The sequence below is a fragment of the Orbicella franksi genome, chromosome 7, assembly GCF_964199315.1.
Source record: "Orbicella franksi chromosome 7, jaOrbFran1.1, whole genome shotgun sequence".
In the NCBI taxonomy this organism is placed as follows: Eukaryota; Metazoa; Cnidaria; class Anthozoa; order Scleractinia; family Merulinidae; genus Orbicella; species Orbicella franksi.
The window spans coordinates 12,853,063-12,867,593 of record NC_138151.1 but is presented as its reverse complement, the minus strand read 5'-3'; the positions used below and the strand labels follow the sequence as shown (position 1 = coordinate 12,867,593).

The 14,531-nt window shown below is 40.0% G+C and overlaps 3 protein-coding genes across 3 annotated transcripts; 1 reads left to right on the top strand and 2 right to left on the bottom strand.

Annotated features, from left to right (window-relative positions):
- Nucleotides 1-1,508: 1,508 nt before the first annotated feature.
- Nucleotides 1,509-2,582, bottom strand: LOC145493581 (uncharacterized). The gene has a single exon (XM_081473074.1). It carries the CDS (start codon nt 2,580-2,582, stop codon nt 1,509-1,511), a length of 1,074 nt encoding a protein of 357 aa, XP_081329200.1.
- A 3,670-nt stretch (nt 2,583-6,252) lies between these two features.
- Nucleotides 6,253-7,211, bottom strand: LOC145491798 (uncharacterized). Its single transcript, XM_081471062.1, has 2 exons — nt 6,835-7,211; nt 6,253-6,644 (listed from the first exon to the last, which is right to left on the bottom strand). Exons 1-2 carry the CDS (start codon nt 6,917-6,919, stop codon nt 6,535-6,537), a joined length of 195 nt encoding a protein of 64 aa, XP_081327188.1. The 5' UTR covers nt 6,920-7,211; the 3' UTR covers nt 6,253-6,534.
- Nucleotides 7,212-10,591: 3,380 nt separating this feature from the next.
- Nucleotides 10,592-13,777, top strand: LOC145491998 (uncharacterized). Its single transcript, XM_081471307.1, has 2 exons — nt 10,592-13,016; nt 13,134-13,777. Exons 1-2 carry the CDS (start codon nt 11,166-11,168, stop codon nt 13,332-13,334), a joined length of 2,052 nt encoding a protein of 683 aa, XP_081327433.1. The 5' UTR covers nt 10,592-11,165; the 3' UTR covers nt 13,335-13,777.
- Nucleotides 13,778-14,531: the final 754 nt, after the last annotated feature.

Here is a 14,531-nt window from a genome sequence, read left to right as displayed (position 1 = left end):
TGTGTCCTGCTCTTGAGCTGTGCTAAATAAATAAGATATGTTTTTCTTACGCGATTTGTCCAATGGGGAAGCAGCACTTTTGATTGCTTCATTGGTGACCTTTGTCAATTCTATTCAGAGCATCAGAGTTTCCCGTACTGCAAACAGGCGGCAAAAATTCGTAGAAAAAGCATGTCTCGGGATCGCACTTCACCGAATCCCTTCTTTGATTCAACTTATGACCATGGCTATCCAGTCCAATTTCCACTTCAAGGCAATGTTAGACCTTTTCGGCAGACGGACGATGCAACCGAGAGGAACAACTATGGCGCTGTTTCACAATTCCCGGGCTCGGCTATCGAGCGTTCAGCAGCCACTTTTCCTTCAGCTGCCCCTTTTCAGCCTTTTTACACTGCACATTTTCCAAGACCTATACGGGATGCAGACAGCGCTGAAGAGATGTTTTCCTCCTCATCAGAAAAGTGTAGACCTGAAACAGAGTCAAGCAGTCAAAGCGACGAAAATGGCCCAAAAGCAAGCCAAACCAAGTGGTTTGACGCTCAGACTTCGGTGCTTGTCGAGGAATGGAAGGAAAGGGTGGAAGAAGTGGAAAGTAGTAGAAGTTTGGAGGCCTGGCAGAAGATTGTTCAAGCGGTCAACAAGGCAGGCCCTTTTAAAACAATGAAGCAATGTAAAGACAAACTACGAAACTTGAAGCAGGCTTACAAAGATGCGAAGACCAACAATTCGCAGACCGGACGTGCAGCAAAAACCAGTCCATTCTTTGATGCCTTTGAAGAGGTTTTGGGCTCAAGACCAGTTGTGAAAATGCCCGGGGTGCTTCAGTCATGCAGCGAATCCACTACAAGTAATTCGCCTTCCTCAATCAAATCTTCGCATGCTGATTCAAGCGACTCCAATGGCAACGCAGATTCCTCGCCAAAGGAAGGAAAAAACAAAAGAAAGAAGGCCAAGGCCGACCAGCCTGCTCAAAAGAAAGCAAGAAAAAGCAAAGAAAGCAATCAAAATGCTTTCATTGAATTGTCTTCCAAAATACTCGAAATGCAGAACGCTCAAGTGGAAGCGATTGAGCAATCACAAGCAAGAGCAGAGGAGCTTATGCTCAAGATGGAAATCGAGCAGAGGAAAATCGATGAAGAAATCAGAAGAAAGGATCAGGAATTTTTCCTTCGCATGGCAGAACTTTTGAAAAAATAAGTGAAAACTTACTTGATCATGAAACAAAAAATATGGAATATAACGAGTGCTAGAAAAGGATGGGGACATGGCTTTTGCTGTTTACACTAATTGCGTGACAGTTTCGTTACATTGGTAATAGATAAAATACAATTCCATTATATCAATGTATTGTGAGATGTATGTTATAAATCTCCTTATTTTTTTATTCAATTCATGAACTGTTCACTTTTCATTGAAATTAAAAAAGCTTTAAACGTGCATATGCTTATGTAACAAAACAAAACAATAAACAGTTGTGTTTCTAGGATAACCTACAAGTTGTCAAGTCATTATAAGTTATTTTCTATTGCTTGACGAACGGCTTGAGCTCCCGGATTCCGTACAGCGTGATGTAGACGTCTGGACTGCAAATATTCTCTCTCAATGGTAACGACTCTTCTCAAAATCTCAGGGTCGTCAAATTCTTCTCCTGCTTCTTGACAAAAATTGTGTAGAATGCAGCATGTGAGGATTACTTCCGGTATATTGATAAACCTGTTATCCATTCTCTTTAGCAAAATTCTCCATCTTCCTTTGAGAACACCAAAAGCCCGTTCAACAGTGACTCTTGCTGAGGAGAGCACTTTGTTGAATCGTCGTTGAGTCGGGTTTAAAACGATATTGTTAGGATAAGGCTTTAATAGCCATGGAAAGAGAGGGTATGCCCCATCCCCGAGCAGCAGAGGTCGAATATCGTTTCCGTTTATATTTACCACGGGTTCCCTCAGAATATTTCCATTCACTACTTTCCTGTACAGCTCGGAATTCCGTAGGACTCGAGCATCGTGCATACTACCTGGATAACCAATTGCGGTCTCCAAGAACATTAGATTCTCTCCAACAACAGCTTGCATGATCACGCTATAGCGGTATTGTCGATCAAAATAATCGAAAGGATTCTTTGGGGCCACTATTTCGATGTGAGTCCCATCTATTGCTCCAACTGCTTGGGGAATTTTACATTCATCTTGAAACAGTGCAATGGCTCTTGTCGTGTCATGGTGGTTGACTGGCAATTTGATAAAACGCCTTGAAAATCTGTTCAGCGCGCGGCAAAATTCTTTGGTGATTGTGACACATGATGACTTGCCCACATCAAAGTGTGTAGCAACTTCGCGAAAGCTTCCACCTCCAGCCAACCTCCACAAAGCAATTGTCACTCGCTTAGCTGGAGGAATGGCTTTTCGTAACCTCGTGTTTCTCCTTGAAATTTCCGGAGAAACAAGGTTAACTAACCGAAGAAACGTGTCCTTACGCATCCTGAAGTGTTCCTTCCAATAGCCGGACTGGCTCTCGTCTTCAAGTATCAACTCGAACCAGCCAAAGCGTGGACGACGAAGTGTCCAAGGCCGTTCAGTTTGCATGCTTTGCAAGTGCATATGTGCAACGTTTAAAAGCGTTAATGTGGTTGATGTCGCTGTTGGCAGGGAATGTGTCTATAAACCACGTTGAAGGAATAAAAACAACTTTCTCCTTGTTCGTCTTATAGCAGTGTTTCTTCTTATGCAACGCAATCGGTACAGCAAGAAAAAAATAAGCAACGAAGCCAAATGTACATCCATCGCGACTCACTACAAACTGGCGCGAAAACTGACAGTCGTATGTCAACACTTTCTAACAAGCAAGCAGCGAATTTGCAGTTTGACCCCAACATGAATTCTCACATTCCAACACGTGCTACAGTGACGTCAAAAGCAAGCACGCTAGTTTGTAAGCTCTAGCGCTAATCTGACCGCAACATTTGTTACTAGATGTTTACTTTGCTTGAGCACGTTATTATCATGTTACTCTCGTGATCTGACCTGTCTGCTGTCCGGTTCGTTGAACATCAATAGTCCTCGATGACGTAATTGAGTGCAATTGCAAGGCTTTCAAAAGATGAACTTTGAGCTAGAAATCATTGCTTGGAGCTCGGAATCAAACTAAAGAGGATTTTGAAAAGACAATGTTCATGTCAATATGACTATTTTAAGACTGATCCCGAAGAAACTTTAGGCCTTTAGGCCTTATTTTTAAGTAGTTTGTTTGTGAATATTATAGAAATATAACCTTTAGAATCATTTTTTTTCTTTAAGTATGCTTTTTAATATGTAGACTATTGCCCTGATTGTTTATTCTCGTTATCAATTAATTTTAGGAGTTAATATTTGTGTTGTGATTAGCTGTCAGTGTGGAGTGAACTTCTTAGTTCTAAACAACAGGCTCTATTAAAATTAATTCTTATTGCCATCGAAGTTGTAATATGAGTATTACAGAGGGCCCTGTATATACATATGTAAATGTATAATGTATTCTGCAGATCTTCGGTCGTAGTTTAGCACTCAAGCGGAAACAACATTAATACCTGCCAAATATGATTTCAAATATCCAAAAAAGAACGTTTTTAACTTGAAATATATTGTTTTCCAAGTTGTACTGGGGGAACGATTTCACTCCATCACTCCATCACTCCTTCTTTCACTCCCATGTTTTTTTATCTTCACTCAAACTATAGTTAGTAGAGGGGACTGGTTATGAAAGCTGGCAAACTTCAAAGGGCAAAACAATAGAGCGGTCTCTGATGTTGAACAGGTCTGTCACGTGACTCTGACCGTGCTCAAGTTCATTCAAGTTGCAGACAGTGTGGACGATCTGTTCTTGTGGGGAGATGATTTTGAGGAAATATTAGGCATTTTGGAAGGCGATTAAGACGTAGAGGAGCAATTTTCGGTCGAAGTTACTAATGTAAGTATAACTGCTGGTGATTTAGAATTGTAATTTAGCAGTACGAAGCTTAAATTTACGTAAATTGGCTGCTCATCGTGTCAATAATGGAATCCAACAAACTCTAGCCAAAACACTAAGCTTACATTAATATATTGCTTTTCCTTCGATGTATATCGATCTCCTCTGGTATCCCGTGAATCAAGAAATACGTAAAAAGGTTAATGCTAAATGATCAAGAATAGGTTGAATCTATTTATTTTGAGTGTTAAACCTAGGTATTTGTGCTTTGCGATTTCAGTACATTTGCATCGATTTGTAAGTCACGAAAAGCTTACCCGGCATACAATTTGACTACCGAACTTTATGTTTAAACCCTTCGTTTTTGGTCATATCGTTGTAGGCCCAGCGTCAAGAAATTGTTTGTGATGACTGCGGCAAAAAATAGAAAACAAGAGGAGGTTATGAGAGACACAGCGCTTCAAAACACAACAACAACCAGGAAGGATTCCAACAGTTAAGCCCTAGCCTCCTTGCAGAAATGGTTGTCAATGCTGTTTGCAATGTAATAGAAAATAAAATGTTTGCAGTAGACTTGAGGAATGAGCTCAGCAGATATTCATACCAACAGCTAGAAGAGAGTGATGAATTCTCTGTTGTCAAAACAATATATGAAGGATATGCAAGGAATGGAGACAGAGAGAAGTTTTATAGCAAATATTATGCAACAGTTGCTGTTAAGTCTACCCAATTCTTCACTGGACTCTCTAGGAATGCTGCAAAATTATTGGGAGCCAAAGTTGCCGACTGTTTGCTGGCATATTGTAAGCAGAAACAGCACTCTTCCGAAAGCAGTAACACCGTAAGAACTGTCTTGTCAGATAGGGAAAAGGCTGCCCTGCAATACATGTATATGTTTTGCATAACTTACACAAAAAATATATACATGTAGTATATAACACAAGTAATTCAGCTTATAGCTGCAAGTTGTGAGTTTAATAAACGATTTATCTGATCTTTATCTGATCAAAAACATGCAAGAAGTAACTCAGTTGAAAGTCAACAAGGTATGACAATACTGAAGGCTGGAAAACTGGAAAGCATGACTAACTTTGAGCAAAAGCTTGTGTCAGCGTTGACTCGTGGGGGACTTTGGGCAGTAACTCAGCCTGTGCAACAGATATTCTTCAAGGCAGAATGTTATTTTAGACACTTGGCATCAAAAAGTGATTTTCGAAGGTTAGACATTGCAAATATAACTTGCAAGGCCGGGTTGCAAGGCAATCAGTAATAGTGTCATCCTTGGTAACCACAAACTGATGATCTCGTATGTAGAACTTGAACCAGACAGTCATGTTGGCAAGGATGTTTTATATAGCATTGTAAGGTTGTACGTGACAGTGCGTTCATTTTCTTTCACTAGAGAAATTATTCAGCGCTATAAGATCATGGCAAAGCAAACCCAGACAAAATCGCTTCGCAAAGAAATTAGCAGAAGTTGTCAAGATGAAGAACAACAGAGACAGGAATGAGACTGTCATTTCTTAATAATATATTGTACAACAGAACAATTTCGTGTAAATACTACAGAGTTACATGTACATGTGTGTCATGTATTACGAAACTTAAATTATCTTCCTTGTTATTTTAATTTCTCTGAATATATTCAGTTTTGGTGTTATTACACAATGAACATTTTACCCGTCAGTTGATCAGTGGGATAAGCTTAACAGATGACAGCCAGCTATTACTACAGTGTACCTCTCCTAAGCTTAAAAAAGGTCTGCAAAGATGATGTTTACTCTGTAGTTTTATATTCAACCCATTCCCCTCACCTTCCAACTCAGTTGTAAACCTGAATATTGGAAAATTGTTTGCCAATATTTACATCCTGAACATTTTCAATAATACTAAAATATAAAATTTAAATGGCAGTAGATTTGTCAATATGTAACTACGTGAAATGTATGGTAGCTTTGTCAACTTGAAATCAAAGCTTGAAGTGATTATTATTATTATTATTATTACCAGTATTGAAATGGCATATTGTTTCCATAAATATGGACATATTATTTTTTAGAACTCAGTCATTTGGACTTCCAAAACCCTAATACGCTGTCATTTCAGGAAAAAATTTGTTATGGCTCTCTCACATTTTATCTGACCTGGTAATCCCAATGAATAGTGAATCGTCCCTAAAATGCAACTTACTAACTTGTAAGGGTGGGTGGGAAATAGGTTATGCAGTAGTAAATGGCAACAAGGTCACTGGAAAACTTTAACAAAGCCTGTGACCTATGTACCCACATTACTTCCCCATCCCCCACCACCGTAGCTCCTAGATTAATGTGACAGAGTGAGGGGAAAAGACTTCAACCAGCGGAAAACAACACTTTCTTTCGGCATGGTAGGGGATCATCAGAGGCTGTCGTCTACTATTATTTCTGTCTCAGGAAGGAGGTAGGGGTCCACCATCTTCTTCAACACAAGTCTGTCAGACAGTTTTTTGACACTCCATTTGCTAAGGCATTTCAGTCCCTTTACTCGCTGGTACAGATCGGCAAAAGTTTTCTAGCATACTGTTGGCTGCTCGTCTGCTTCTTTAACTATAGATCAGCCGGGTCTCGGCGAGAGCTTGATACTTTCGTGACGTTTCTTAGGCATGTTTAGCTTTGGTATGGCGCCGAATCTTGGCTTCCTTTTAGTCATTTTCTCGGTTTGAACTACAGTGCAAAATAAAAGAAAGATGATTAAAATAATGTCAGTTAATATTAAAGGAAAGAAATAAACTAAAGGAAATAATCGTTACGTCTAAATTTGTAAGAGATCAGATATAAGACACACCGTAAGATGAAGCTATTAAGTTTATTTAAGATAAGCTTCTAGGTAAACACGAAATCAAACACAACTTACATATTTCTATGTCTTCAGCTTCAAAATGTTTCTCACAGGTATACACCCTATCGTTCTCGATCCTTTCCCTCAAATCCTGATCCATCTCCCTTGTTTTGGTTATTTCGTTCAACCAGTCTTTCCTTCATTTCTTATTTGCGTCGTCTTTGGACGCGGGAAGCTTCCATGTACCGCTTCCTTTTGTCCTTCGGCACGATCCACAGCCAAAGACAGCGCAGTTATCGCCCGGCATGGCAGTCTATGATCTTGTCCCTTACTACACTTATGACTGTTCACTTATTTAAAACGAAAACAAGGAAAATATCACGTAGATTCTACACGCTCCGCGTTCATGTCACTCGGGACGCCATCTTGGAAATTTGTGTGTACACGGTTATTGTCACGTGGCTACGCGAAAACCATAACAAAAAGATATACCTTTGAAGTTTGCCGGCTTTCATAACCATTCCCCCCTACTAACTGTGCTCAAACAAGATGGAGCCGCTAACTCGATAACCTCGCGGTTCTATTAGCCTCCATGCACAAACTACATACCATTGTCACCTTTAATTGTTATATATCCCAGGTATATATACGTATCCTTTTTTTTCTTTTTTATGCTTATATTGTAATTTCAAAATGTAAGTGCAAAATAAAGTGAAGTTGAAGTTGAAGTTCGCTCCGTCACTTCCAGTTAGACAATTGGAACCCCGAGGGAGGGGGGGGGGGAGGCTCACATATCCGTTTTCCGTACTTCTGTGATTCAGTCTGCAAATTTAGAAACGATGTAACGTAAGTCTTCCTTGCGCGGTCTGTAATATGAAAATAACTTTCCATGTGTGGAATTCAATGAGGTTTAAGATAGTCACCAAATTATCTGCATCGCTTTGCTTGCTTTAACTTTTTTTTCGTAAACGTCGATCCAGAACGGTTTTGTCCAGCGTACTACAATCTTTTAAAAGTTGTTACTATACTTAGCCGTACATAATACATATGAGGTATTTCCTTTTTGGTACAACTATTTACAACAATTCTTGTCTCTGTATTGCCTTGTGATCTATGTATCGATTTTGTTTCTACTGCACGCAAAGGAAATAGTTTTCGACTCATTTAATTTGAGCAGTTTTGGTTCTGAGCGTCGCAATTTCCGAAGGTTCCCATGTCGCTGTCAGAATTTCGACCCAGCACAAAGGTACACGCCACGAGAATTTTGTGCTAAGCCGCAGATTGTCTAACATTCTCATATACGCACGAGTTGCGCGAGCACTGCAACCGTACAGAGTCATTATAAATACCGGGAATTTAAAGAGAACGGCAAATGCACAAACATCAAGAACCGTTGGAGTCGCGTGTATGTGTAACGTCGTTACACAAGTGCGATGACCTCCTAAGGTTGCTGTTAATGTAATAAATGATAAATAAATGTTCAGCACGTAATAGTGCAAGAGATAAAAGCGTGACGTGATATGAAAGATGAGAAGAGGAGGTGATAGAAGAGAGTCAGACGACACAGGTCACACATTAGAGCAGTCTCTGCGAACGGTCTCTTTTCCTCCAAAATCCGTAAGGAAGACCGCCCAAAGAATGTCTTCGTAGGAGGCTAGACACCCAGGCGTTGGACTCCCAAATAAAAGATACGGAGATGTTCGTCGGAAATTTTAAAAAGAGCCTCAAAGACGTGCCAAAATCATGTTTTGTTGACGTGGCTTGAAATGTTTTTCAGCCATAAGGTACCAATTCCAAAGCAACACAGTCAAATTTTTTCAGCTGGATACCCTAAAAGGTACTGCAAACGATCCCGTTAGGGATCCTTTGAGTTTGAACACGCTATAAATTGAAGAGGTATTTTAACCCTAAAAGGCACGTCAACCACCTCCGTTCTTTTTAAATGGGAAATCCCCTCGAGATCTCAGCCTGCTTTCAAACGCATTTTCATTTTAACAAGGCGAAGTTTTCATGCAAGTATACCGTAAATCCTCGAATTAGCGCCCGGGGCGCTTATTTCAAATTTAGGAGAAGACGGGGGCGCCTATTCGAGGGGGGGGGGGGGGGGGAGGCGCTTATTTCATTTTTCCCAAATCGTGGCCTGACATGATCATTTTTTTAACACATCATCTGCGCGTAAACACTAACATAAGCTGTCTATTGACATAAAAAGCTGATCCTTAAGTTTAAATTTGTTAGTACTTTATTGAATTGTTAGTAAGTTAGTACTTGACGTGTTCAACCTGTTCACTAAACGTGTTCCCTAAACGTGTTCACAAACTGAAACAATGTACAAATCTAATACTACATGACGAAAACTACACATCCTTTGATCCTTTGTTGTCTCATTACTCATCCACAAAATGGCGTATCAAGAAAACCGGCTCAACATTGATAACAATAGGTATTGTTATAAGACCTAAAATTGGGCTTATATGGTCATTTTGAACAATGGCGGTATAAGCTTCTAAATGCCCGCGGGAGTTTTTGAAATTTCCGATTACCATACGAGCGCGAAATTTAAACGATCGGAAAGACTGAACGAAAGACAAATTCTCCTCAGGGGAGATGGTATTGGTATAATCCTGTCGGTGCAAATAGCTGCGCTGGGGTGGCTGGTGGGGTGGCGGTTGTACACATGTATTTAAAAGTGAAAGTAAAAGCTGCCGACAAGTAAGGCATCTTTTTGCTTTAAAACTGCTCTAACCTGGTAAACTCACCACGCGTGGAAGTGAAAGCGAAGTTCGCATTTGGCTAGATTGCGAACGGGCTCTCTTTCGCTCGAAAACCCATAAGATCAGTGTAGGATGAACGCGAAAATAGCGAGCGCGATAATCGAGCGGCAAAGCCGCTCGTTTCGTGCTCCCGCTGTTTCCGCGTTCGACCTACGGATTGAAAAGCAGGAGGAGAGACTGCTTTCAGGGGAGCATTCGGCCAGAGATTAATAGCTCTTAACAGCGCTTCGAAGCTCGCGCATCTTTCCTCGCCGACCGATTGATGTCCACAGCGATTTCCAGCGGAAAGAAATCAGGGAAAAAATAATTAAAATTACAGACGCGATGTTTTGGGTAGCGTTTCTCTGTTCTTTAATAACTTTCGCTTTACTCTCAACGTATTTTTTTGTGAATCACGACTCCACCGTTCTAGATTTGTTTACTAAAATTGAGTTCATTCAAATGCCGCTCTTCATTCATCAGGTTAAGTGTTCTTTTATTAGCATGTATGATCACACCTTCGTTTGCTGCGAGCTTGATTGAAAACAACGGCGCTCTTTCAAAACTAAAAAGTCACACCTCTTTTATAAAGTGCCGCGCGGTCACACGCTCCTCACTCTAACCACCGCCCGGTCGACTTAATAAAAAGCAGAAAAGTTATAACGCCGCACGAATGACAGACAAAGAATGTTTTCAGCAGCATACCTATTAAAACGAGTCGGAATTAGAATAAAAAGGGATTTAAACCGGGGGTTGTATTTAGAGAGACGTGGTCCGAATGCGACACATGTGGATAATTAGTTTTTGAATTGTGATCATCTCGATGCGCACAGCGGCGGTCAATTTTGCCTTGGGGTACACCGGTGAGAATTGACTTTACGAGAGAAAAAATTACGCTGCCCACCCCCAAGTGCAGCTTAATTGTTATGCCGAAAGTTTTGCGAATAACGGCGACAATTTTGGCTTGGCTTCGGACGAAGTCCCTCAGGACTACCAAGAACAAAAGGCTATTCATTTTTGCTGAAAGTGTGATGTTGAGCCGGAACAATAGACCATTTCTTGATACGGGGGGAAGGGGAGGGGACGCTTCTTCGATGGGGGACGCTTATTTTATATTTCGGCCAATAGGAGGGGCGCTTATTCGAACGGGGCGCTTATTCGAGGGGGGGGGGAGGGGGCGCTAATTCGAGATTTTACGGTAAATGTAAATCTATAATGTATTCTGCAGACGTTCTGTCGTAGGTTAGCACTCAAGCGAAAACAACACTTAATGCTTGCAAAATAACGTTTCAAATATACAAAATGTCGCTTTCTCTAACGAGCAGTCTGTAGTTACACGAAACATTAACAGCCATGTTGGGTACCCTACACCTAATCCTTCCCTTGTAGATCCCTACCCCCACTACCACAACTTCCAGGTTTAGCGAAGATATCGGTGACGTCACCTACTATTGCATAAAACTGTTTGCTGCTGAAACAAAGAGTTCTTTGTAGTGTTTGTAATGTCTGTAACCAAATATCCTCCCTATCACACCTCACTTTCATTTTCAATTTCCATATTGCTTACTTGGCATGTACTTTTGCTAGTTCAAGTACAGATAAAAGCTTCTGATTTACTTCGAACAAGCCGAAGATCACCTCGCTCTGTGTCCTATGCTATCTATGAAAATGGCGTCGGTAAATTTCCGACCATATGTATATTTAGCTTTGTTGTTGTCGGTTTTCTGTCACACAGAGACTCTCAAGCCATCGCATCATTACAACACGACCGTCGATGGTCTCAACGATGAAACTCGATGTAGCTGGAATTGTACAGACATTGATTCTTATTTGAGGGAAGAAATGAAGAAGATAATCGCCAAGAACAAAATTATTCGACTTGCTGTCAAGTACGAAGTGATGGACAAATGCGTAGACCAAACATCTGGCAACTACATTGAACACTTGCAATTATGGCGCGCGAATAAACAGCCATCAATTTTTACGAAGGCATTGGAAAGCGTCGTAAATTTAATGTCTCGTACCGATTCAGTTGAAGAACACAAAGAAATCACAGCCATATGTACCTTAACACCTGTAAACACGACAGCTACAGAGCCTACTGATTACAATGGTTCTTCTCCCATATTCTCTCGAAGTCATCTTGCTGATCTTGGAGTCAAATTTAATAGCATCGACTGTAATACAGAAACAACAGAGAATTCACAACCTTGTATCAACATCATCAAATCAACTGGCAATAATAACAGTACTTTCAAAGGTCCATTAAAACGCGATGGATGGCCGGAGAAAGTTTTAGTTTTGTTAAATACAGGATTCTTGACGGTTTTCACTTATTTTTCCCCTGCTTTCCTTTGTCTTTTCTCGCCGACAGAGATCACAGAAGACAATGTTCATCAGATCGTTCTGGATGGAGCAAGCCCAGTCAGCCTTCGAAGTCTGATTGGGAACTATTTCTTCTCAAAGGAAGATACCATCTGGCACAGAGTAAGAATGTTTTTTCTACGAGCTGTTGTGCTTCCTTTACTATACGTCGGTCCTGCAATATTTGCCAAATACAGGCAGCAGAACATGAATCCAACTTTCAATGTTTTCGGCATGTCGCATTTTTTGCATCTATTTATGATAGTGTCCTATGTGTGTTATTACATTACGGCTTATCGCACGTCATTTACTTCCGCGGGGTCCTCCGGAGGGAGTGATCCTTGCACTGTTTGCAAGCGCATTAAATCTAAGACCATCATCTGTCAAGGGAATCTCCCCAAGCGTATAAGAAATCATCTACGTATCCAGCCATTGATTTTGGTGAAATGTTCAAGGCTGTTTATTCGATATCTCTTGACTTATTTTAAGAAGTGCTTTCTTCTGATTCCTTATACTTTTGAATTTTCTTCCTCTTTCTTTCTCCGCTTATTTTTGTTCATTGTTTTGTTATCCGCCAGCCCTGCAATAACTATTATACTTGTAATAACCATACTGCTATTAATTAGCCTTTCTCTAATGAGAACAATTCCCGTAACAATCTTGGCTAGCAATAGAAAATGTGGGGTTAATGTCTACTTCCGACATAATCGTTGTTTATTGTTGTTGTCAAATTCTGTGTTTTTTATGATCGCTATGTTAGCAAGTCTGGGATCAATGTTGTTTTTGACGTTTGCTGGTTTTGGTGTTGCTATTGCCATTTCATTAGCTTTTGTACTTCTGCTCTCTGAAGAAATTCTTCCGTTTGTGGCTTGCTTTGTTCTTGTTTTGTATTATTTTTGGAGTAGCTACAGCTCTTTTACCAACAAATACCAGGATCTTGGCTTTGCTATCTTTAAACATTACAAGTATTACAAGAAATCGCAAGATATCCAAGTCGCAGACATGACTTCAAACACAGATTCCACACAAAATGCTGTTGGCAACCAAGACAATGTGATGAAAATCCCCAAGGAGCTTTTCCACATGGCATGCGAAGAACTAATGCCTATCAGAGAAAGTGTCTGTGTACTGCTTTTGAAGGTCACTATAATTGTGTCTTTTGTGTTGTTTGTTTTCTCATTGATAATGCTGCACAATGTTAGTGCTACCCCTGTCATGAGAGCTTTGTTGACATTTCTATCCGGATCTTTACCTAAGATCGTTGCCATTTACATGGATGGAAGAAGGCAGAAAAACATTGAAGTTATGATTGCTGACGAGAAGATTCCCTTAATTGTCCAGGAGTACATTGAAGGAATTTCCGCAGTTAACCAAGGACAGGAAAACAGTGGGGTAGATGTCGATGAAGTGATGTTACAAAATGTGAATGAAGAGAGCTTCGAGTTGGCAATCACGTAATGCTTGTAACCGTTATGATGACTTTTACTCTATACTCCAACTTGGAAGGATCATATCCAGTCTACATATATAAACTCACTCTTGGCCCGAATCCTAAAAGAACACTTAATACTGACCATGAGTCTTTGTGACTTGATGTTACTTTGCTTTAGTACGTTATTATCATGTTACTCTCGTGATCTGACCTGTCTGCAGTCCGGTTCGTTGAACATCAATAGTCCTGCATGACGTAATTGAGTTGCAATTGCGAGACTTTCAAAAGATAAACTTTGAGCGAGAAATCATTGCTTGGAGCTCGGAATAGAACGAAAGAGGATTTTGAAACGGCAATGTTCATGTCAATATGACTATTTTAAGACTGATACCGAAGAAACTTTCGGCCTTTAGGCCTTATTTTCAAGTAGTTTGCATGTGAATAATATAGAAAGTATAACCATAAGAATCATCGTTTTTAAAGTATGCTTTTTAATTTGTACACTATTGCCTTGGCTGATTGTTCATTCTCGGTATCAATTAATTTTAGGAGTTAATATTTGTGTTATGATTAGCTGTCAATGTGGAATGAACTTCTTAGTTAAAAACAACAAGTTCTATTAGATAAATTCTTATTGCCATCGAAGTTGTAATATGAGTATTACAGGGGGCAATGCATGTACATATGTAAATGTATCATGTGTTCTGCAGACGTTCGCTCGTAGTTTAGCACTCAAGCGGAACAACACCTGCAAAATATGGTTTCAAATATCAAAAAAAAAAAGTTTTCAACTTGGAATATATTGTTTTCTAAGTTGTAGTAGGGGAACGATTTCACTCCATCACTCCTTCTTTCACTCCAATGTTTTATATATATATATCTATATATATGTCTGAATTTATGAAAACCGTGTTAAAGACTTTGCACCAAAATAGCGGGCATGTTTTTGAAAAAACGGTTAGAAAATGTACATAAATATGGCCATGTCGCACCGAGAGTGCTATCTACCTCGTGTACTCTTAATAGAGTCCATACCATGCCTATACAAGCTTTTAAAGTCGCTGCAAAATGAGTCGAACGAGCCAAACCAAACTAAATTAGAGCTTAAATTGATCATTTGGTTCGCCGCGGCACTAATTTAGACAGGCTTAACCTCTGCGATTTCACCTAAATGACCTCACTATGTCTTTACTGTGGGTTAAATTAGCCAGTCACGCTAACAA